This window comes from Mya arenaria, chromosome 2 (assembly GCF_026914265.1).
Source record: "Mya arenaria isolate MELC-2E11 chromosome 2, ASM2691426v1".
In the NCBI taxonomy this organism is placed as follows: Eukaryota; Metazoa; Mollusca; class Bivalvia; order Myida; family Myidae; genus Mya; species Mya arenaria.
The window spans coordinates 58,812,921-58,835,184 of record NC_069123.1 but is presented as its reverse complement, the minus strand read 5'-3'; the positions used below and the strand labels follow the sequence as shown (position 1 = coordinate 58,835,184).

Sequence of the window (22,264 nt, the reverse complement as noted above, 5' to 3'; positions counted from 1 at the left end):
CACCGTGGTGTGGTCACCATGACCACATTCTCGCGTACTCACCGTGGCATAGTCGCCAAGACCACATTCTCGCATACTCACCGTGGCTTGGTCACCATGGCCACATTCTCGCGTACTCACCGTGGCTTGGTCACCATGGCCACATTCTCGCGTACTCACCGTGGCTTGGTCACCATGACATAGTCACAATGATCACATTCTCGCGGTATCTCCATGGCTAGGCCAACAAGCCGGACATGATTGAGTGGGTTTCTTCCGGTAACTCAGGTTCCCCCCTCATCAAAAGTCCACAAATTATCGCATACTCGCCAAGCCAGATAGGACTGAGGGTGGATTCCTCCCAAGAACAGCAAATTACCACATTCTCGCGTACTTACCTTTGCAGAAATACAAAGAAGTTCGGTGGTTGTAGCGGTGCTCACTGTCGCCTGGCGTCTGCTTCGTGTGATCACGGCCAGCTCCTAAAATATATAAATACAAACATTTTTCATAACAAAAGGACGGTTAATGACAGCAATGTTACATTTAATACAGTCAAAGTTTAGTCAAATGAAAATGACATGATAATAAAAATAATATCTTTATTTACTCAATATAACATCGTTCAATACTTCTTTGTTAATATGGCCTTCTGAACAAGACAATATGTATGGTTTGTTTGTGGCGTTTGTATTTGTGTATGTGTTTGTGCGTGAGTGCGTGTGTGCGTGTGTGTGTGTGTGTGTGTGTAGTTCATTGTCGTTTTGGCTCTTGACTTGTGCCCCTAAACAGAGTTTATTTGGATTGTTCGACTACTGGGCTTGTCCCTGTAATTTTCATTGTATTATTAATGCATTATTTGTCATAGTGCATTCACACGTAGAAACTATCCACACATATGTACGAACATTCATTTTATCTAAATAGATTCGACTGCCATTATAATTACTAGATTACTAGAAGCGCCGCAATGCGACGAAACCAGGTTTTTGTTATGGGCAATCAGATATTATAGCCAATTAATTTGTTGTACGAGCAAGTCAATCTGCAGCTTCATATAAGCTATATTCGCACTAATATTCATCACTATTCATCAATTCTAACTAAGTTGTTGGGCAGAAAAACATTTTTTCTATTTTTAGGAACGGTGACCTTGACCCCACCTCCCAAGCTAGCTCTTCACATAAGCTACCTTCGCTCTTAGTTTCAACAATATCAATCAATGACCCCACCCCCCTCAAAAGAAATTCCAAGCTTGCTCTTCACATAAGCAACTAGTACCTACACACAAAATTTCGTCAATATCTATCAATCCTAACTAAAGTTATTGGGCAGAAACCATATTTCTATTTTTAATAACAGTGACCTTGACCTTAGCTCCATCCCCCTCAACAGCAATCCCAAGCTAGCTCTGTACATAAGCTACCTACACACAAAATTTCATAAATATCTGTCAATGCTAACTAAAGTTATTGGGCAGAAACCATTTTTCTATTTTAAGTAACAGTGACCTTGACCATTTTTCTATTTTAAGTAATAGTGACCTTGACCTTAGCCCCTCCCCACTCAAAAGCAATCCCAAGCTAGCTCTTCACATAAGCAAATTACACACCAAGTTTCGTCAATATCTATCAATGCTTACTAAAGTTATTGGGCAGAAACCATTTTTCTATTTTTAGTAACAGTGACCTTGACCTTAGCCCCACCCCCCTCAAAAGCAATCCCAAGCTAGCTCTTTCGATAAGCTACCTACACACCAAGTTTCATCAATATCTATCAATGCTAACTAAAGTTATTGAACAGAAACCAATGTTTGACGCCCGCCCTCCCGCCCGCCCGCCCAACGACAACCTTATTCTAATAATCCGGTTTTCGTTGAAAACCTGGTTAAAAATGGCAAACAACAACACGTGTATGTAGCAATAAAAAAACTATTCAAGAAGATTCAAATAGTTTTAAAAGCAAGATCAGATTTTGTTTTCTTTATATGTGTTGAGTTATAAAGCTAGTATATGAACATGAATCCTTGTAGTCAATCGTTTTGAGTTTGATCTGTAGTTAGTACCTTTGTTTGAATGAGCGAAGACTGTGTCATGTTTTCTTTAATAATAGGGTGCAATTTCTTTGTTAATATTGATATACTGACTAATATAATAGCACGCGGCAAAATACAACACCTACAAAACTTCTTCTACTTCACTTTAATAGCAATAAGAACGTTGAACAAACAATATTAATTGTTATAATGGCTGAAAAAAAGCTTATATTATTAAATCAAACGCAAGTACCATAATTATATATCGTAATGATCTTACCCCAAAGGACATTCCCCGGTGAAGCGCTACCAAAAACGTTGTCCCGCCCGTCCCGCGGTCGAAAGACGTAACAACCACTAAATAAAAGAAGATATATAAAGATACATCGAAGGCTATTCACCAACCGAGGTACTCTGTTTCCTAACATAGTCAATGGAACTTGGGCCGATAGTTCCATTGCATTGCGAAGATTCTTCTGTCTGTCCGGGTCAATAAAAGTTTTTGCTGTATTCATTTAAATTGACATATTGTGTTATAGTCGCTTAATTCTTTTCAATTAATATACTTCAGTGGTTCCGTTCAAATATTTGCACATCATGTGTCAACGAACTTTGTTTTTAATTGTCAATATTTGAGAGAAAAAATGGGAAAGTGATTATAAAAGAGATCGTTATTTAGACACGCATAGAAAACTCAGGGGAAAAACTGTATAAGGAGATAGAACGCCTCTACAATTCAAGCTATCACTGTTTCAAGCTATCACTGTAAATATATTGTTTATGAATAACTGACATGTAATTAAAAACTGTTATACTATTTAAAAAGCGGCACTTTGCAATAACATCTTCATACGAGATGTATGTTACCCGAATGTACTGAAACGGTAAGCATAGAAAGGCTGTTACATGTATACCCACGCCACGGCAAACATTGCTATGGGTAGGGATCGAACCCAAGACCCCTCGCTCTCCACGCGGACGCAATGTTACATATAACCACGGACAGTTTACATAATGACAGCACACGAGGCAACGTACCAGAGCCGGACAATATGAAGTAGAAGGCGTGGGGAGGCTGGCCCTGTCGCACGATGGCCCGCTTGGACTCGTACCTGCGAATGCAAACCGGAAGTTGCTTTTTTATTATTTTTTGTCTTAAATATTTATTGATCTATAGTAAAATGTATGATATAATATATCAAAACAAACATGTTTCATTTATGGGATATTTATGTTTTTCCGTGGCAGATTTACGACGAACATTACTTCAATTCACGATGGATAAGTATGGTGAACGAGGAAAGTGCGCATTGGAGGAGTAGTCTCGCATAGCTATGCATAAAGAAAGAACAAGAATCGGAATACGGAAAGGGAAATGTTACGAGAAAACAGACATGATTAAAGGATGGGTTAAGATGATCTTAGGAAATATTGAAATAGTCTACAATTAGCGTGTTGAGCTCTGCATAATTAGTTTGCTCATTTATAAAAAAAGTCACAAAGCAAATGAAAACAATGTATACTTGTCAATGAACTGAATTTGAAAGGTCAAATAGTCTAGTTTTACTATGTGTTTCACCGTATTAAACGCAGTATGTACATATATGTCTTTTAGGTCATGAAATACTATATGTTACTTACGCCTCGTACCAGCCGACCCGGCACAGCTTCACCTGCATCTTGGTCGGGTACTCCGAGAACGCCTTGATCGTCCGCAACACCAGATGCAGCTGAAAAAACAGGGTAGACTGTACTTGATATCCGTATATGCATTGTGACCGAAGGTGCGCCTACTTCTTGTGAATGGTCAATGAAGTAACAATTGAAATCGTGCTGACGGACATTCTTTCGAGAGATTTAAGTGGGGTCAAGGACATAGTACATCAATACAAGAGTACGCCTCAGCAAGAGGCGGGAATGATTGCCTCTTTTTTCGCATTGAAAATGACATTTTTAGAATTATTCCGATTGACTTACGTATTGTATTTCCTTTTCTGACCGATATTTGAAGTCTTTCTGAAGAATTTTCCGAGCATCACCTGGCAACCTTTGCTACAAAAAAAGAAACATTATAACAGATAGCTTCAGTGAAATGAGTAATAATAAATAAAGATATTTTAATTGAGTTTATCCTGAGTGAAATGTTACCTTGTATGAGATAGTTTAGTGGAAACAACAGCAGAGTCACGTGGTATATGAAAGGAACAACATCATGAACCATTGAATGGTTATTGCATGTCGTAAAGAATGCGCAGTGAAAAAGAGGATGTATTACCGGTTGTTTGGTTTGCTTGATAAAGAAGGCTATAAAGTCGGCTAAGAATCATGCCAGGCCCCGTATATGCAATTTTATAATCAGAATTAAATTAGAAAGTTGTTATAGACTTTGCCCAGCACCTCTTTGTTGGCCTTGAAGAGTGTGTGATCAAAGAAGAGTCCGTCCTGGTCGTCAGTTTTTGTGACGTAGTCCTGGGTGATCTGGAGGATGGACAAGTACTCATCACTGTCGGCTGCGACACTGGAGTATAATATATAGAGGGGACACATTGACATGGTGCAACAGAAATTGTCGGCAGTTACAAACGTAAAAAATGCAACTGAGTGAAAATGCAATACCCATTTTGAAACTAACAAGACTCCGTTCCAATTGTCTCATACAACTCCCATGTAAATATCGTCGTCTATTTGTTCACGAGGTGCAACATCTTGGTATATGTCTCGTAAATGTTTTCAGACAGGCACAAAAGCGATGAAGTGTTCGTCAATGAAATATACGTTTCGTTTACTTTAAATGACCAAACATAGAGATAATATCATAAGACGTTTTTCTGCAGTCATGTTTCACGTTGAGTTCGATGTGTAAACACATTATTTGAGACCGTGTAGCGTTCGAAGGATGCATATTTACACACGGAGACGTGCTCTAGGTCGAAGACAAGGTATCCTTTCGAAAAGTTCTTTTTATTATACGCCTTTGTTGATAAAGTTTATGTTTTATTATCTATGTATTGTCCACTGAACGTCAAGGTACTAAGTCACAGGCCGGGTCGAACTCGTATGGATGAAGGGAAAACGTAACACAAGCTTTGAATGAAAATAGGGAATTTATTAATGCTATAAAAGAGTTTTTACGAAATATCGTAAAATAAAACATAAGAGTCATTATAAATAATACAACTATTCGCGGAGATATTGCCACGACTAAAGCTCAGTGTGTGTATACCTCGTGATAAATTACGCCATAAATGCTACGTCGGAAGGCAACATTTTGCTTCGAATGAAGACTTAAAACAAAGATAACTTGACTATGTCGTAGCATTCACGTGATATTTAATCACGTGGTATAAACACACTGAAACTGCAGATTACAATAATTCTCTTTTACAGAACCTGAAAAACGACAAAAAGTACGTACGCTTCGTGGCTGTACTTGCAGAGTTTCACACAGATGAGCGCGAGCTTGGCGTAGTTCCGGAACCGTTGTAAGGGTGGAATCTTCGGCTGAACGTATAGAAAAAACATATGTTCTTTTTACATCATTCTCTGAGAAACATAACATGCATACATTTGTGTAGTGTTGTATTTCTTATAAATTTAGGAGTTTGCTTAAAGAGTGTATTAAACACCACATCCAAGCAGTCCGATTAAAACCATTGGTGAGTATGGTCCTTGAAGTTTCAAAAGGTTGCGTTTTTGAAATTAATTGTGTTGTCTGCTGTATCAAAAGAAATAAAGGGTCGAATAACCCAAAGTTATATGGTACCGAATAGTTTTAATAAGGCCCAAATACAAATCGTAACTCCTCAGTGGCATTCCCGTTCATCGTCAATGGTGTTAGTATTCTGTAAAATGATAAAGCAGAAACTTAAATATTGACAAATGCTTCCTTTTCCTTTCCTGTTTTTTTTTCAAAATGTTATCGGGTGTACATGTTTTAAACATGATCAATAGATGATCATTATTTAGATGTATCATCATATTATAAACGGATCTAATCCTATATTTACATTTACTGCGTGTATTTCATTCAAATGGTGATCACGTCTTCGGTTGAGATGAAGTAAATGTTAGTCGTTAGACTGAAACATATTGATGTGCGTGAAGTTAGCAGCACAACAGCATAGCAGCAAGCTGCCAGCAGCAAGTTGATATGCTGCTGGCAGCTAGCTGCTGGCAGCTAGCTGCTACATTTTTTAGATATGAATATAATGATTAATATGAACTATATACTACTTTAGTTAATCATTGTATGCTTTCCAGCTGTTTATAGGAATATAAATAGTGGTAAGAAAAAATGAGATTTTACTGTTTTAGCTTAATGTTTGGTAAACTTTTGATTACTTCGGGTCTTTTTGATAAGCGGTCCACCAACACAGTTATTTTCTTGCGAAAGAACAATTTCTCGGAACAACGGGACCATACCAACTAAACGTAATCTTTATTGATAGTAAGGAAACTACAATGCCTAAGATTTGACTATCATTACGAGTAGGTATGATAAATGTTCAAATACCATGCGGACGAAAAGTGCAGGGATGAACTAGGCCACGAGCCCTACAATGTGTGCTATTTCGATAGTTGGAGCTTTTGTCCTGAGTAGGCGAAAATAGAGCTCGAAAATCGAAATTTGCTGCTGTAAAAGCCATTTTGGGGACGCACTGACCCGAAAATTCGAGTAAGGGGACCATAACGAAAAGTGCAGGGATGAACTAGGCCACGAGCCCTACAATGTGTGCTATTTCGATAGTTGGAGCTTTTGTCCTGAGTAGGCGAAAATAGAGCTCGAAAATCGAAATTTGCTGCTGTAAAAGCCATTTGGGGACGCACTGACCCGAAAATTCGAGTAAGGGGACCATAACGAAAAGTGCAGGGATGAACTAGGCCACGAGCCCTACAATGTGTGCTATTTCGATAGTTGGAGCTTTTGTCCTGAGTAGGCGAAAATAGAGCTCGAAAATCGAAATTTGCTGCTGTAAAAGCCATTTTGGGACGCACTGGACCCGAAAATTCGAGTAAGGGGACCATAAACGAAAAGTGCAGGGATGAACTAGGCCACGGAGCCCTACAATGTGTGCTATTTCGATAGTTGGAGCTTTTGTCCTGAGTAGGCGAAAATAGAGCTCGAAAATCGAAATTGCTGCTGTAAAAGCCATTTTGGGGACGCACTGACCCGAAAATTCGAGTAAGGGGACGATAACGAAAAGTGCAGGGATGAACTAGGCCACGAGCCCTACAATGTGTGCTATTTCGATAGTTGGAGCTTTTGTCCTGAGTAGGGCGAAAATAGAGCTCGAAAATCGAAATTTGCTGCTGTAAAAGGCCATTTGGGGACGCACTGACCCGAAAATTCGAGTAAGGGGACCATAACGAAAAGTGCAGGGATGAACTAGGCCACGAGCCTACAATGTGTGCTATTTCGATAGTTGGAGCTTTTGTCCTGAGTAGGCGAAAATAGAGCTCGAAAATCGAAATTTGCTGCTGTAAAAGCCATTTTGGGGACGCACTGACCCGAAAATTCGAGTAAGGGGACCATAACGAAAAGTGCAGGGATGAACTAGGCCACGAGCCCTACAATGTGTGCTATTTCGATAGTTGGAGCTTTTGTCCTGAGTAGGCGAAAATAGAGCTCGAAAATCGAAATTTGCTGCTGTAAAAGCCATTTTGGGGACGCACTGACCCGAAAATTCGAGTAAGGGGACCATAACGAAAAGTGCAGGGATGAACTAGGCCACGAGCCCTACAATGTGTGCTATTTCGATAGTTGGAGCTTTTGTCCTGAGTAGGCGAAAATAGAGCTCGAAAATCGAAATTTGCTGCTGTAAAAGCCATTTTGGGGACGCACTGACCCGAAAATTCGAGTAAGGGGACCATAACGAAAAGTGCAGGGATGAACTAGGCCACGAGCCCTACAATGTGTGCTATTTCGATAGTTGGAGCTTTTGTCCTGAGTAGGCGAAAATAGAGCTCGAAAATCGAAATTTGCTGCTGTAAAAGCCATTTTGGGGACGCACTGACCCGAAAATTCGAGTAAGGGGACCATAACGAAAAGTGCAGGGATGAACTAGGCCACGAGCCCTACAATGTGTGCTATTTCGATAGTTGGAGCTTTTGTCCTGAGTAGGCGAAAATAGAGCTCGAAAATCGAAATTTGCTGCTGTAAAAGCCATTTTGGGGACGCACTGACCCGAAAATTCGAGTAAGGGGACCATAACGAAAAGTGCAGGGATGAACTAGGCCACGAGCCCTACAATGTGTGCTATTTCGATAGTTGGAGCTTTTGTCCTGAGTAGGCGAAAATAGAGCTCGAAAATCGAAATTTGCTGCTGTAAAAGCCATTTTGGGGACGCACTGACCCGAAAATTCGAGTAAGGGGACCATAACGAAAAGTGCAGGGATGAACTAGGCCACGAGCCCTACAATGTGTGCTATTTCGATAGTTGGAGCTTTTGTCCTGAGTAGGCGAAAATAGAGCTCGAAAATCGAAATTTGCTGCTGTAAAAGCCATTTTGGGGACGCACTGACCCGAAAATTCGAGTAAGGGGACCATAACGAAAAGTGCAGGGATGAACTAGGCCACGAGCCCTACAATGTGTGCTATTTCGATAGTTGGAGCTTTTGTCCTGAGTAGGCGAAAATAGAGCTCGAAAATCGAAATTTGCTGCTGTAAAAGCCATTTTGGGGACGCACTGACCCGAAAATTCGAGTAAGGGGACCATAACGAAAAGTGCAGGGATGAACTAGGCCACGAGCCCTACAATGTGTGCTATTTCGATAGTTGGAGCTTTTGTCCTGAGTAGGCGAAAATAGAGCTCGAAAATCGAAATTTGCTGCTGTAAAAGCCATTTTGGGGACGCACTGACCCGAAAATTCGAGTAAGGGGACCATAACGAAAAGTGCAGGGATGAACTAGGCCACGAGCCCTACAATGTGTGCTATTTCGATAGTTGGAGCTTTTGTCCTGAGTAGGCGAAAATAGAGCTCGAAAATCGAAATTTGCTGCTGTAAAAGCCATTTTGGGGACGCACTGACCCGAAAATTCGAGTAAGGGGACCATAACGAAAAGTGCAGGGATGAACTAGGCCACGAGCCCTACAATGTGTGCTATTTCGATAGTTGGAGCTTTTGTCCTGAGTAGGCGAAAATAGAGCTCGAAAATCGAAATTTGCTGCTGTAAAAGCCATTTTGGGGACGCACTGACCCGAAAATTCGAGTAAGGGGACCATAACGAAAAGTGCAGGGATGAACTAGGCCACGAGCCCTACAATGTGTGCTATTTCGATAGTTGGAGCTTTTGTCCTGAGTAGGCGAAAATAGAGCTCGAAAATCGAAATTTGCTGCTGTAAAAGCCATTTTGGGGACGCACTGACCCGAAAATTCGAGTAAGGGGACCATAACGAAAAGTGCAGGGATGAACTAGGCCACGAGCCCTACAATGTGTGCTATTTCGATAGTTGGAGCTTTTGTCCTGAGTAGGCGAAAATAGAGCTCGAAAATCGAAATTTGCTGCTGTAAAAGCCATTTTGGGGACGCACTGACCCGAAAATTCGAGTAAGGGGACCATAACGAAAAGTGCAGGGATGAACTAGGCCACGAGCCCTACAATGTGTGCTATTTCGATAGTTGGAGCTTTTGTCCTGAGTAGGCGAAAATAGAGCTCGAAAATCGAAATTTGCTGCTGTAAAAGCCATTTTGGGGACGCACTGACCCGAAAATTCGAGTAAGGGGACCATAACGAAAAGTGCAGGGATGAACTAGGCCACGAGCCCTACAATGTGTGCTATTTCGATAGTTGGAGCTTTTGTCCTGAGTAGGCGAAAATAGAGCTCGAAAATCGAAATTTGCTGCTGTAAAAGCCATTTTGGGGACGCACTGACCCGAAAATTCGAGTAAGGGGACCATAACGAAAAGTGCAGGGATGAACTAGGCCACGAGCCCTACAATGTGTGCTATTTCGATAGTTGGAGCTTTTGTCCTGAGTAGGCGAAAATAGAGCTCGAAAATCGAAATTTGCTGCTGTAAAAGCCATTTTGGGGACGCACTGACCCGAAAATTCGAGTAAGGGGACCATAACGAAAAGTGCAGGGATGAACTAGGCCACGAGCCCTACAATGTGTGCTATTTCGATAGTTGGAGCTTTTGTCCTGAGTAGGCGAAAATAGAGCTCGAAAATCGAAATTTGCTGCTGTAAAAGCCATTTTGGGGACGCACTGACCCGAAAATTCGAGTAAGGGGACCATAACGAAAAGTGCAGGGATGAACTAGGCCACGAGCCCTACAATGTGTGCTATTTCGATAGTTGGAGCTTTTGTCCTGAGTAGGCGAAAATAGAGCTCGAAAATCGAAATTTGCTGCTGTAAAAGCCATTTTGGGGACGCACTGACCCGAAAATTCGAGTAAGGGGACCATAACGAAAAGTGCAGGGATGAACTAGGCCACGAGCCCTACAATGTGTGCTATTTCGATAGTTGGAGCTTTTGTCCTGAGTAGGCGAAAATAGAGCTCGAAAATCGAAATTTGCTGCTGTAAAAGCCATTTTGGGGACGCACTGACCCGAAAATTCGAGTAAGGGGACCATAACGAAAAGTGCAGGGATGAACTAGGCCACGAGCCCTACAATGTGTGCTATTTCGATAGTTGGAGCTTTTGTCCTGAGTAGGCGAAAATAGAGCTCGAAAATCGAAATTTGCTGCTGTAAAAGCCATTTTGGGGACGCACTGACCCGAAAATTCGAGTAAGGGGACCATAACGAAAAGTGCAGGGATGAACTAGGCCACGAGCCCTACAATGTGTGCTATTTCGATAGTTGGAGCTTTTGTCCTGAGTAGGCGAAAATAGAGCTCGAAAATCGAAATTTGCTGCTGTAAAAGCCATTTTGGGGACGCACTGACCCGAAAATTCGAGTAAGGGGACCATAACGAAAAGTGCAGGGATGAACTAGGCCACGAGCCCTACAATGTGTGCTATTTCGATAGTTGGAGCTTTTGTCCTGAGTAGGCGAAAATAGAGCTCGAAAATCGAAATTTGCTGCTGTAAAAGCCATTTTGGGGACGCACTGACCCGAAAATTCGAGTAAGGGGACCATAACGAAAAGTGCAGGGATGAACTAGGCCACGAGCCCTACAATGTGTGCTATTTCGATAGTTGGAGCTTTTGTCCTGAGTAGGCGAAAATAGAGCTCGAAAATCGAAATTTGCTGCTGTAAAAGCCATTTTGGGGACGCACTGACCCGAAAATTCGAGTAAGGGGACCATAACGAAAAGTGCAGGGATGAACTAGGCCACGAGCCCTACAATGTGTGCTATTTCGATAGTTGGAGCTTTTGTCCTGAGTAGGCGAAAATAGAGCTCGAAAATCGAAATTTGCTGCTGTAAAAGCCATTTTGGGGACGCACTGACCCGAAAATTCGAGTAAGGGGACCATAACGAAAAGTGCAGGGATGAACTAGGCCACGAGCCCTACAATGTGTGCTATTTCGATAGTTGGAGCTTTTGTCCTGAGTAGGCGAAAATAGAGCTCGAAAATCGAAATTTGCTGCTGTAAAAGCCATTTTGGGGACGCACTGACCCGAAAATTCGAGTAAGGGGACCATAACGAAAAGTGCAGGGATGAACTAGGCCACGAGCCCTACAATGTGTGCTATTTCGATAGTTGGAGCTTTTGTCCTGAGTAGGCGAAAATAGAGCTCGAAAATCGAAATTTGCTGCTGTAAAAGCCATTTTGGGGACGCACTGACCCGAAAATTCGAGTAAGGGGACCATAACGAAAAGTGCAGGGATGAACTAGGCCACGAGCCCTACAATGTGTGCTATTTCGATAGTTGGAGCTTTTGTCCTGAGTAGGCGAAAATAGAGCTCGAAAATCGAAATTTGCTGCTGTAAAAGCCATTTTGGGGACGCACTGACCCGAAAATTCGAGTAAGGGGACCATAACGAAAAGTGCAGGGATGAACTAGGCCACGAGCCCTACAATGTGTGCTATTTCGATAGTTGGAGCTTTTGTCCTGAGTAGGCGAAAATAGAGCTCGAAAATCGAAATTTGCTGCTGTAAAAGCCATTTTGGGGACGCACTGACCCGAAAATTCGAGTAAGGGGACCATAACGAAAAGTGCAGGGATGAACTAGGCCACGAGCCCTACAATGTGTGCTATTTCGATAGTTGGAGCTTTTGTCCTGAGTAGGCGAAAATAGAGCTCGAAAATCGAAATTTGCTGCTGTAAAAGCCATTTTGGGGACGCACTGACCCGAAAATTCGAGTAAGGGGACCATAACGAAAAGTGCAGGGATGAACTAGGCCACGAGCCCTACAATGTGTGCTATTTCGATAGTTGGAGCTTTTGTCCTGAGTAGGCGAAAATAGAGCTCGAAAATCGAAATTTGCTGCTGTAAAAGCCATTTTGGGGACGCACTGACCCGAAAATTCGAGTAAGGGGACCATAACGAAAAGTGCAGGGATGAACTAGGCCACGAGCCCTACAATGTGTGCTATTTCGATAGTTGGAGCTTTTGTCCTGAGTAGGCGAAAATAGAGCTCGAAAATCGAAATTTGCTGCTGTAAAAGCCATTTTGGGGACGCACTGACCCGAAAATTCGAGTAAGGGGACCATAACGAAAAGTGCAGGGATGAACTAGGCCACGAGCCCTACAATGTGTGCTATTTCGATAGTTGGAGCTTTTGTCCTGAGTAGGCGAAAATAGAGCTCGAAAATCGAAATTTGCTGCTGTAAAAGCCATTTTGGGGACGCACTGACCCGAAAATTCGAGTAAGGGGACCATAACGAAAAGTGCAGGGATGAACTAGGCCACGAGCCCTACAATGTGTGCTATTTCGATAGTTGGAGCTTTTGTCCTGAGTAGGCGAAAATAGAGCTCGAAAATCGAAATTTGCTGCTGTAAAAGCCATTTTGGGGACGCACTGACCCGAAAATTCGAGTAAGGGGACCATAACGAAAAGTGCAGGGATGAACTAGGCCACGAGCCCTACAATGTGTGCTATTTCGATAGTTGGAGCTTTTGTCCTGAGTAGGCGAAAATAGAGCTCGAAAATCGAAATTTGCTGCTGTAAAAGCCATTTTGGGGACGCACTGACCCGAAAATTCGAGTAAGGGGACCATAACGAAAAGTGCAGGGATGAACTAGGCCACGAGCCCTACAATGTGTGCTATTTCGATAGTTGGAGCTTTTGTCCTGAGTAGGCGAAAATAGAGCTCGAAAATCGAAATTTGCTGCTGTAAAAGCCATTTTGGGGACGCACTGACCCGAAAATTCGAGTAAGGGGACCATAACGAAAAGTGCAGGGATGAACTAGGCCACGAGCCCTACAATGTGTGCTATTTCGATAGTTGGAGCTTTTGTCCTGAGTAGGCGAAAATAGAACCCGAAAATTCGACTGAGGGAACATTAGCGAAAAGTGTAATGTTGAACATTCTTCGCTTAACGCTCCTTTGGCTCATGTTCAGCTAGGCATTGTCAGGTTGATTCGAAACAATCATGGTTATTTAAAACTCATTAAAAAGTATATGTAACTGAATTCCAGGCAGGGATCTATTCTTCATGTCAATGGAGATTTATTAACGCCGGCTAGTAGACAACAGGTTTGAATCCTAGGCGCTGATTTGCAATTGAAGTGGGTACGTCTAGCGCAGGTTCGAATTAAAATTGCCGAAAATAAAACGAACAATATGGGAATAACACCTGCTCAACAAAAACAATAGCTTTATATATTTAGAGACAGATATTGCCAAAAATTTACATTCAATGCTTTATATATAGAAATTTGCAATCCCCGGTTCGCATCTAACGACAAACATTCTAATGGCGAGCAAACTATTGACTAGTACCGTACATACGTATCAACGGAGGGTACACAGAGGTAACATTTTGGATGGTATAAGAGGTTCGGAGTGTAAACAGTGTTTAAGTAGAGGGGGACAGAGGGGGTTTCATTAAGCAAAATATGTGTCACAGATTTGCACCAAAAAGTTTTTTCTGTAACGAATCTCAGGACATTAATCTTATAGAATTTGTTACGCTTTGATGTCATAATTGTAAAAAAGTACTAAAATGTAAAAAAAAAGATTGTGTACGAGACCGGGTTCGAACCTGCGTCGCCAAAATTGAAGTCCAGCGTCTTCCTTACTAAGCTATCAAGACTACGGGTGACATAATTAAATTATAAAGCTATTTCGGTAATATCACGTGATAACACCGACTAGCCAATCACACATAAGGAATGAATTCTACCTGGTAGACTTACCCAGTACTTTTTTGGTAAAATACAATATAACTGCTAAACTTAAATAAATTGTAAACTATGTGGTACTTCAGTTAGTAAGTTGCAATGCTTTGTACACATCGATGCCAAGTGTATGTCATTATTCGACAATTTTATTTTTTTCCGCTATTTTATTATCTGTGAGACAGTCCCTTTAGAAGGGCTGCAACAAAGTATACGCTGAACTATTTAAACAACATATTAGACATTGAAACACTGAATTTAAATCTTCATCATCCTGTCATTGGAATGTTAAGATAACAGTGACTTTGATTGTTGGCTCAGTATGTACTTGTACAAAATAAATGGCTGTGTACGGCTGTGTCATGTCAAGTAATTTATTTCTCTACATTTATTTCAGTACATACTAAACATTTTAACGATTTAGTACATGACAATGATCGACTTCTTTCATTTCAATTATTAAATATATATATATATATATATATATATATATATATATATATATATATATATATATATATATAAGTAAAGATTAATGAAAAGTGAAACATTTCCTCTCTTGATCTGTGGTTAAGAATATCTATGTATACAGTGTAGCCCTTTGTTGAGTCATTTTAGTTGATATAAGCAACCACCCGCAGATATTTAATTTCTGCTCCCATTATCTGGAGTTCCTTTGATGATGCTTAATTAATATACTATAAACTGTCAGCAGCGGGTGTTTCTTATGTAATCAACTTAGATCTGACCTATTTATAACTTTTCTCAGCAGGGGTCGTTCAGTGCGTTTGTTTGATCAAAAATTTGATGGTCAGTTACACTTACTGGCAATGATATCATACCATTTATAACTTGAGAAACAGGTACTGTAATTTAAAATTAAAGATTTATAAAGCAAAGCGACTCATTTAATCTTTTATTTAAATGATTGTACTGTTATAATAATTTATTTGTGTTAAGAACTATAAGGCAAAACAAAGATTTGGTTAGAGTTAAAACATGTATTTTTTATAAGGCTTGATTTAAGAATATTGATATAAGAACGGCGAATAGCGTTAAAGAATTCCTGTATAAAACGTAAAAATGTTTAAACTACATATTAAAAAAGATGCACTCTTATTCCCAAAGAAGATGTACCACAAGTATTAATACAATTGTTTTAATATTTTTTAAACCAATTGATTATAAAATCGGTAGGGTCGCCTATATGTAGGTAGGGTTTGTAAAATTTGATTGAGGTTTTTTATGTGTCATTTGTTTTCTCTTCAATATTAAAATATGAAAAAAGCAAACAGTTGCTTTCAATCATAATAAAAAGTAAATGTTGTGTTTAGTTTGTTATTTATGGGGTGGAGGAGATAAAGCCTTGAATCCAAATTTCGAAATTATATTTGCAACTTTTAAGTGTCCAAAAAAAAAAAACTTTCGAAAATCCTTAAAAGATGCAGAGACCGTCTCTGAGATCAGCTTCGTTTCAAAATTAAATTTGAACTCACTGACAGTATAAAATGAACAGATTATATATAAAAATGTGCTTCCTATAAGCCATACATTATAAGTTTAGAACCCATCATGTTGATCTTTCTCGCTCACCAGAATGTTGATGATATGTGACCATACTCTGGATCAATCGCCAAGATTCGGAGAGCAAACAGAGACAATTTCAGCCAATCAGAGGCGTTTCACTGTATTCTATTAATAGATTATCTTGCAGTCGGTAAACCTTGGCGATTACCTATAGCCAATGAAAAAGAGCCTAACATAACACAAATAAAATTAGAACACAAGCGCGACATGAGACGGCTTATCATACTTCATGAATGATGATTCACAACATGTGTACCGCATTTTGTACTAACACTGCGGAAAATTGTTGAATATCCGGACCAACTGAAATCTCCGAACTGTTACGGAAATCGTTCGGAAGTTTACCTAATTTCCGGCCCAAATTAAAATACGCATTGCTATGTTTCATATTTTTTTTTTTTTTTTTTTTATATTTTATTTATTAATTAATATATTTTATTATGTCAGCTTAAAATAATAATAATAATAATAATAATAATAATAATAATAATAATAACAATAATAATAATAATAATAATAATGATAATAACAGTAATAATAATAATAATAATAATAATAACTATTATTATTATTAAAATAATATAAAATTATAATAAAAACAATAATTACCAGATTATTACAAAGTATTTTAAAAAACATACATAAGTTAATTTAATCTTTGAAAATGATTCCGTGTGAACAATATAGTCACATACATACATACATACATACAGACGCACATACAGTCGTACATTCAGACACACAGTCATACAGACATACATACATACAGACGCACAAAGAAACAGACGTTCATGCATATAGACGCACAGACAGTCGCACAGCCACACAGACATACATACAGACAGACATTTCTACAGACGCACGTACATCCGCACATACAGATGCACGTACAGGCGCACAGACAGACAGACATAATAAAACTTTAATAAATATAATATCTATAAAACATAGCCATGATTATGTTTATTTTGTCCGGTCCGGCCACTCCTACACAAAATTAGAAAAAAAAACGAACGAATTCCGTAACAGTTCGGAGATTTCCGTTCGTCCGGATTTGGTCCGGTCCGGCCAGTCTTTTAAACCCAACCCCATACATCTTTAATATACGGGCGTGTTCGACCCAGTACACCCAACGTGTACGGGACCCGTACACGAATACGTATACGGAACACTACGTGTACGGACTTCCGTTTATCCATTCTCTCACCCATGGATATACGGAGTTATCAATGAATATAAAAAAAGTCATTTCTTTTTATTTCTTTTACGTACTTTTGAAGAAAAACATATTTTATGCACAGCATTTTTGGCAAATATATATATATATATATATATATGTATGTACGGAGTCCGTACACTCGCATGTTCGGGATGGATATATAATAATAATAATATTAATGATAACAAATAAACAATAATAATAATTATAATGATTAAGTTAGATTGTGTGTTATATTTCCTTAAATAAATTTTCTTCTATTTTTCTTAAAGCGTTACTATAATACTTACGATTAAAGAAAAATAGAATTTTCGGCAGATTTCCAAATAGTTGAGATCATTATTGTGAGATATCTTAATGACTGAAATGAAGACATTGATGCCAAATTTAGCTGATTCTGATTCTGACTTAAATAAGTTAAAATTGTCAAACATGTAAGAGTGCAACTTGAAAGATAGGGCATCTTTATTGCAACTCCCTCATACCAATGGGTGGGTTAGGGTCAACCGCTATCAATGAAAATAAAGTTACTAATGGGTAACAAATTATGAGAAAAGTAAGCTTACAATTAGAGCCGTTTTAAATACATTTAGGAATAAAAAAATCTGTATTGCTGCTTCTTAAATTGGACGGACGGACGGACGGACGGACGGACGGACGCACGGACGGAATGACGGGCGGGCGGGTTTCGGTTTTAAGGATGGACGGATGACCAGACATGTTTTTGTCGTAAACATGTTATTTAACAGTTTCTTGACAAAATATAGAAAATATAAACACACATTTAAATATTCAGTATGGTCACAACGATTCATGGCCAAATAAAAGACAATAGTATAAGTAAGTTAAATTAAAGAACAAAAAAAGTTTCAATAAATGGAAAAACGATACATTTCAAATGCTAATTGAGATATATATTATATTAACTAATGAAGTATTATGGGAGGCTATTTACAAATGTCATAATACTTGAAAGATCTAAACGATGTTATTTAGTAAGGAATTTCGTAACATAAATGCTTGATTTATTAATTTACTTAAGCTACTTAGTATGCTTACGTTTTTTGATAACAATAATTTCGATAAACTTGTACATACCTGGGTTTCTAATGTAATATATTTTAATCATTTTTTCTGAAGTCATTATATACAGGACATGTTATGATTAAATGATATTCATCTTCTAAATCATTAGAGTTACAAATAGTACAACAACGTTGGGTTCTATCTATTCTATTTCGGCCATATTGGCCGGTTTCAATATGCAGTTTATGAGATGATCAATAAGTTTAAATTCAGAACTTTCAATAACATGCAAACTTGAAATTAATATTTTTGTTCTTGATTTAAATAAATAATCAGTCTCTTTTCTTTTAAAACAGTAGCCTCTTATTTTAGATATGATCTCGGAGCGGATTTTATCATCTTTCTTCAGAACAGTTGTCACAATTGTTTAAATTAGGTAGTTTAAATACAATAATTAGTGAGATAAGGAAGCTGACTTTTTATAGATTTATTTATATGTCATTACTTCAATTGATTTATAATTCGGTCATTAAAATTTCCACAGTCTGTCGAATTAATTAATAAAATTTAGAATGTGTGTGTGTTTCAGTTGTATTTCGTATAGTTTTATGACCCACTGGCCATGTGTTTTTTATAAGCAAATGATCATGTCACTAATTGACATAACGCGGGCTGTCAGTCAAATTAGCCGGCCAATACCAGACTGACCAATCAGCGTCCAAATAAGGCGTGGCTTATCAGTTGCCCTTTGCTATCCGCCATGGTTAAGGCGCTTGGCATTTAAAAGGTAGTGCTTGGAAAAGTGGTGTACTCAGTACTGGTTCAACCCAGGAAAGTTGTATCTCGTGTATCGGTGCTTTACACCGAGCACGTTAAAGAACCAAGAGGTCTCTTCGCAAAGAGATAGGGTATCGCACCCGGATCTCTTGTATCTCACTCTGTTTCTTCAAGCCTTCCAAAGTCTGGATTTGACTGCGAATTGCTGTCACTTCTATCTCATATCACTTATGGCATTTAAACACAATTTAACTCGTGATGGCGTCACGGCGGGGTCAAGCCATAATGCAGCCAATGGGCGCGGGCAGACCTTGATAAACTCAAATAAACAAACGACCTCCGACTATCTGCACTTCAGAAGTGAGTGTGGCGGATCCGTGGTCTTGAGATAACACACTTGACTATCAATCCAGGGGTCGCAGGTTCGATCCCCCGTCGCATCATTAACAAAAACTAATCGTTTTCCGGAAGGGACGTTAAATGGGGGTCCCGTGTGACAGTGCTATACACTGGTGCACGTTAAAGAACCAGTGTAGCTCTAACATTCAGGGTTACATTCTGTCTTTGCACTATGCTCCAAAAACCTAAAATGACTAACAATCTTAATGGAGCACTCGCCGAATGGGCAAGGCTCGAGTGCGAATATAAATAAGCTTACACACCCACTCAGTAGTGAGTATGTCCGCCCGGTTAGCTCAATCGGTAGAGTGTAGAACTCTGAATCGGACAACCCGGGTTCGATTCCCGGGCGGACCAGGTCACTACTGTTGTGATTTGTTATGAAATCCTTTCTACGACCATTCGCACTGTACCACTGCCCCTGGCATATACAGAAGTTGTCAGTTCCTTGCAGAGGTGAAGGCACCTAGTACTGGTTCTGCCCAGGAGTGTTGTGCGGTTGTTGAACTGTCACTCTGGGACCCTTAAATGTGTTCACGCCGGGACCCGGAGTATAAACTACTAACACCACCACCACCTTCAGTATTGAGTGAGCTCAATCGATAGAGCGTTGGTAAAAATATAATATAAAGATAAATATAAGATAAAAACAAATCTGGCTTCTTAAAAATAATAACATCCAATTAGAAAACTATAATAATCTGTTTTTAATTAGCAATCGGTCTGTAATCTTAGATATGATTGTATTTTATCAGCATTCATCAAAGCAGGTGTTACAATTTATATAATTTTGTTTGAATATATTATTTGTTCATTCATACATTTATTCACTCATACATTAATTCACTCATACATCAATTCATACATCAATTTACTCATACATCAATTCACTCATACATCAATTCACTCATACATCAATTCACTCACTCACTCACTCACTCACTCACTCACTCACTCACTCACTCACTCACTCACTCACTCACTCACTCACTCACTCACTCACTCACTCACTCACTCACTCACTCACTCACTCACTCACTCACTCACTCACTCACTCACTCACTCACTCACTCACTCACTCACTCACTCACTCACTCACTCACTCACTCACTCACTCACTCACTCACTCACTCACTCACTCACTCACTCACTCACTCACTCACTCACTCACTCACTCACTCACTCACTCACTCACTCACTCACTCACTCACTCACTCACTCACTCACTCACTCACTCACTCACTCACTCACTCTCTCACTCACTCACTCACTCACTCACTCACTCACTCACTCACTCACTCACTCACTCACTCACTCACTCACTCACTCACTCACTCACTCACTCACTCACTCACTCACTCACTCACTCACTCACTCACTCACTCACTCACTCACTCACTCACTCACTCACTCACTCACTCACTCACTCACTCACTCACTCACTCACTCACTCACTCACTCACTCACTCACTCACTCACTCACTCACTCACTCACTCACTCACTCACTCACTCACTCACTCACTCACTCACTCACTCACTCACTCACTCACTCACTCACTCACTCACTCACTCACTCACTCACTCACTCACTCACTCACTCACTCCTCACTCACTCAACCCACCCACCCAGCCAATCAGAAAAGCACCCACCCACCCACCCACCCACATACCCAATCACCCACCCACCTTACTTGATTACAAAATTCAAAACTTTTTTATAACATGGGCGTACGGGAAAGAGTGCATTTCCGTATATCCATAGGGTACGGGAATTGTAACTTTTGGAACTTGTATATGTCCGTACATCCGTAATATACGGGAAATGTACACGCCCGTATATTTTTCGTGTACAGGAATGGTATAAACCCGTACGCTCAACGTGTACGGAAGAGCATAAATTCCCGTACACTCGACATGTACGGAGACCATACATGTCCATCCGCTCAAGATATACGGAGATGTATGGTACCGTACATTCATCAAAATTTTGTTAGTACCAGTCGTACATCAACCCTACCAGCATTGTCGATTTTTATTATTTATTATTATAAACATGTCGCTTTAATTTCATCAAAGGTTGTTAAAACCCACCAAAAGCATAACATTTCCTACACAACGGGACCCTTACTAACACATTGCGGTTTCCCTGCGTAACACGGAACAATGTATACCAGTGTATGATTTAAATGTTGTTCATATCATGTATGCTGTCAAATATAACACCAAATTACCTGACTTTATAACAAAATTCAAAACCTTTATAACATGTGTGTACGGGAAAGGGTACATTTACCGTATACCCGTAATGTACAGGAATTGTTACTATTCCGTACACTCAGTGTGCACGGGAACTGGTTTATTTCCGAACATCCATATAATGCGGGACTTGTACAAGCCCGTATATTCATCGTGTACGGGAATAGTGTAATCTCATACTCTCGTTAGTCAATCAACTCAGTATTGTCCGAATTATTTATTTTTATAATTTAGACCTCTTTTAAATTTCATCAAAAGCTATCGAAACCAATTAAAGCATTAAATTTTCTAAAAAGGTATTTTTTACTGACAACCATCCTGTTTTTTTAAGAAACAGTGATATGTTTAAGTCAATGGTCAATGGTATAAATGACTTTCATATAATATGTGCAATCAAATTAAACCCTCAAAGACCTAAATTGGCTACAGAATTCATTGTTTTTTGTTACAACACGGATGTACGGGTTAGTGCACGCCCATACATCGAATCCCGTATACTCAAGATGTGCGAGTTTTATGAATATACGAATCCGAACACACCCGTATACTCAACATCCCGTACACTTACCGTACAAATTGGATGTACGGGTTTCAGTATATTCCCGTATATTAAACCATTTTCCGCAGTGTAACATCTTCAATCCGTTAAAGTTAGTCCAATATAGCCAAGAGACATTCGGAGCTCCTCGGCCATTTTATCGAAAAAGATATACGTTATTCTGCTCAATCGTTTAAGACATTCGAGAGGACA

The 22,264-nt window shown here is 39.5% G+C and overlaps 1 protein-coding gene across 2 annotated transcripts in view; it reads right to left on the bottom strand.

Annotated features, from left to right (window-relative positions):
* The window catches only part of LOC128244528 (uncharacterized), a 52,511-nt gene that overhangs the window by 24,033 nt on the left and 6,214 nt on the right, over window positions 1–22,264 (bottom strand). For both annotated transcript variants that reach the window (XM_052962537.1, XM_052962531.1), the window contains 7 exons: window positions 5,430–5,515; window positions 4,412–4,532; window positions 3,992–4,066; window positions 3,656–3,744; window positions 3,053–3,126; window positions 2,295–2,371; window positions 378–461 (listed from right to left, as the gene is read on the bottom strand). In XM_052962537.1, coding sequence (XP_052818497.1) covers window positions 378–461; window positions 2,295–2,371; window positions 3,053–3,126; window positions 3,656–3,744; window positions 3,992–4,066; window positions 4,412–4,532; window positions 5,430–5,515 — 606 coding nt within the window. The remainder of the gene's footprint in view (window positions 1–377; window positions 462–2,294; window positions 2,372–3,052; window positions 3,127–3,655; window positions 3,745–3,991; window positions 4,067–4,411; window positions 4,533–5,429; window positions 5,516–22,264) is intronic.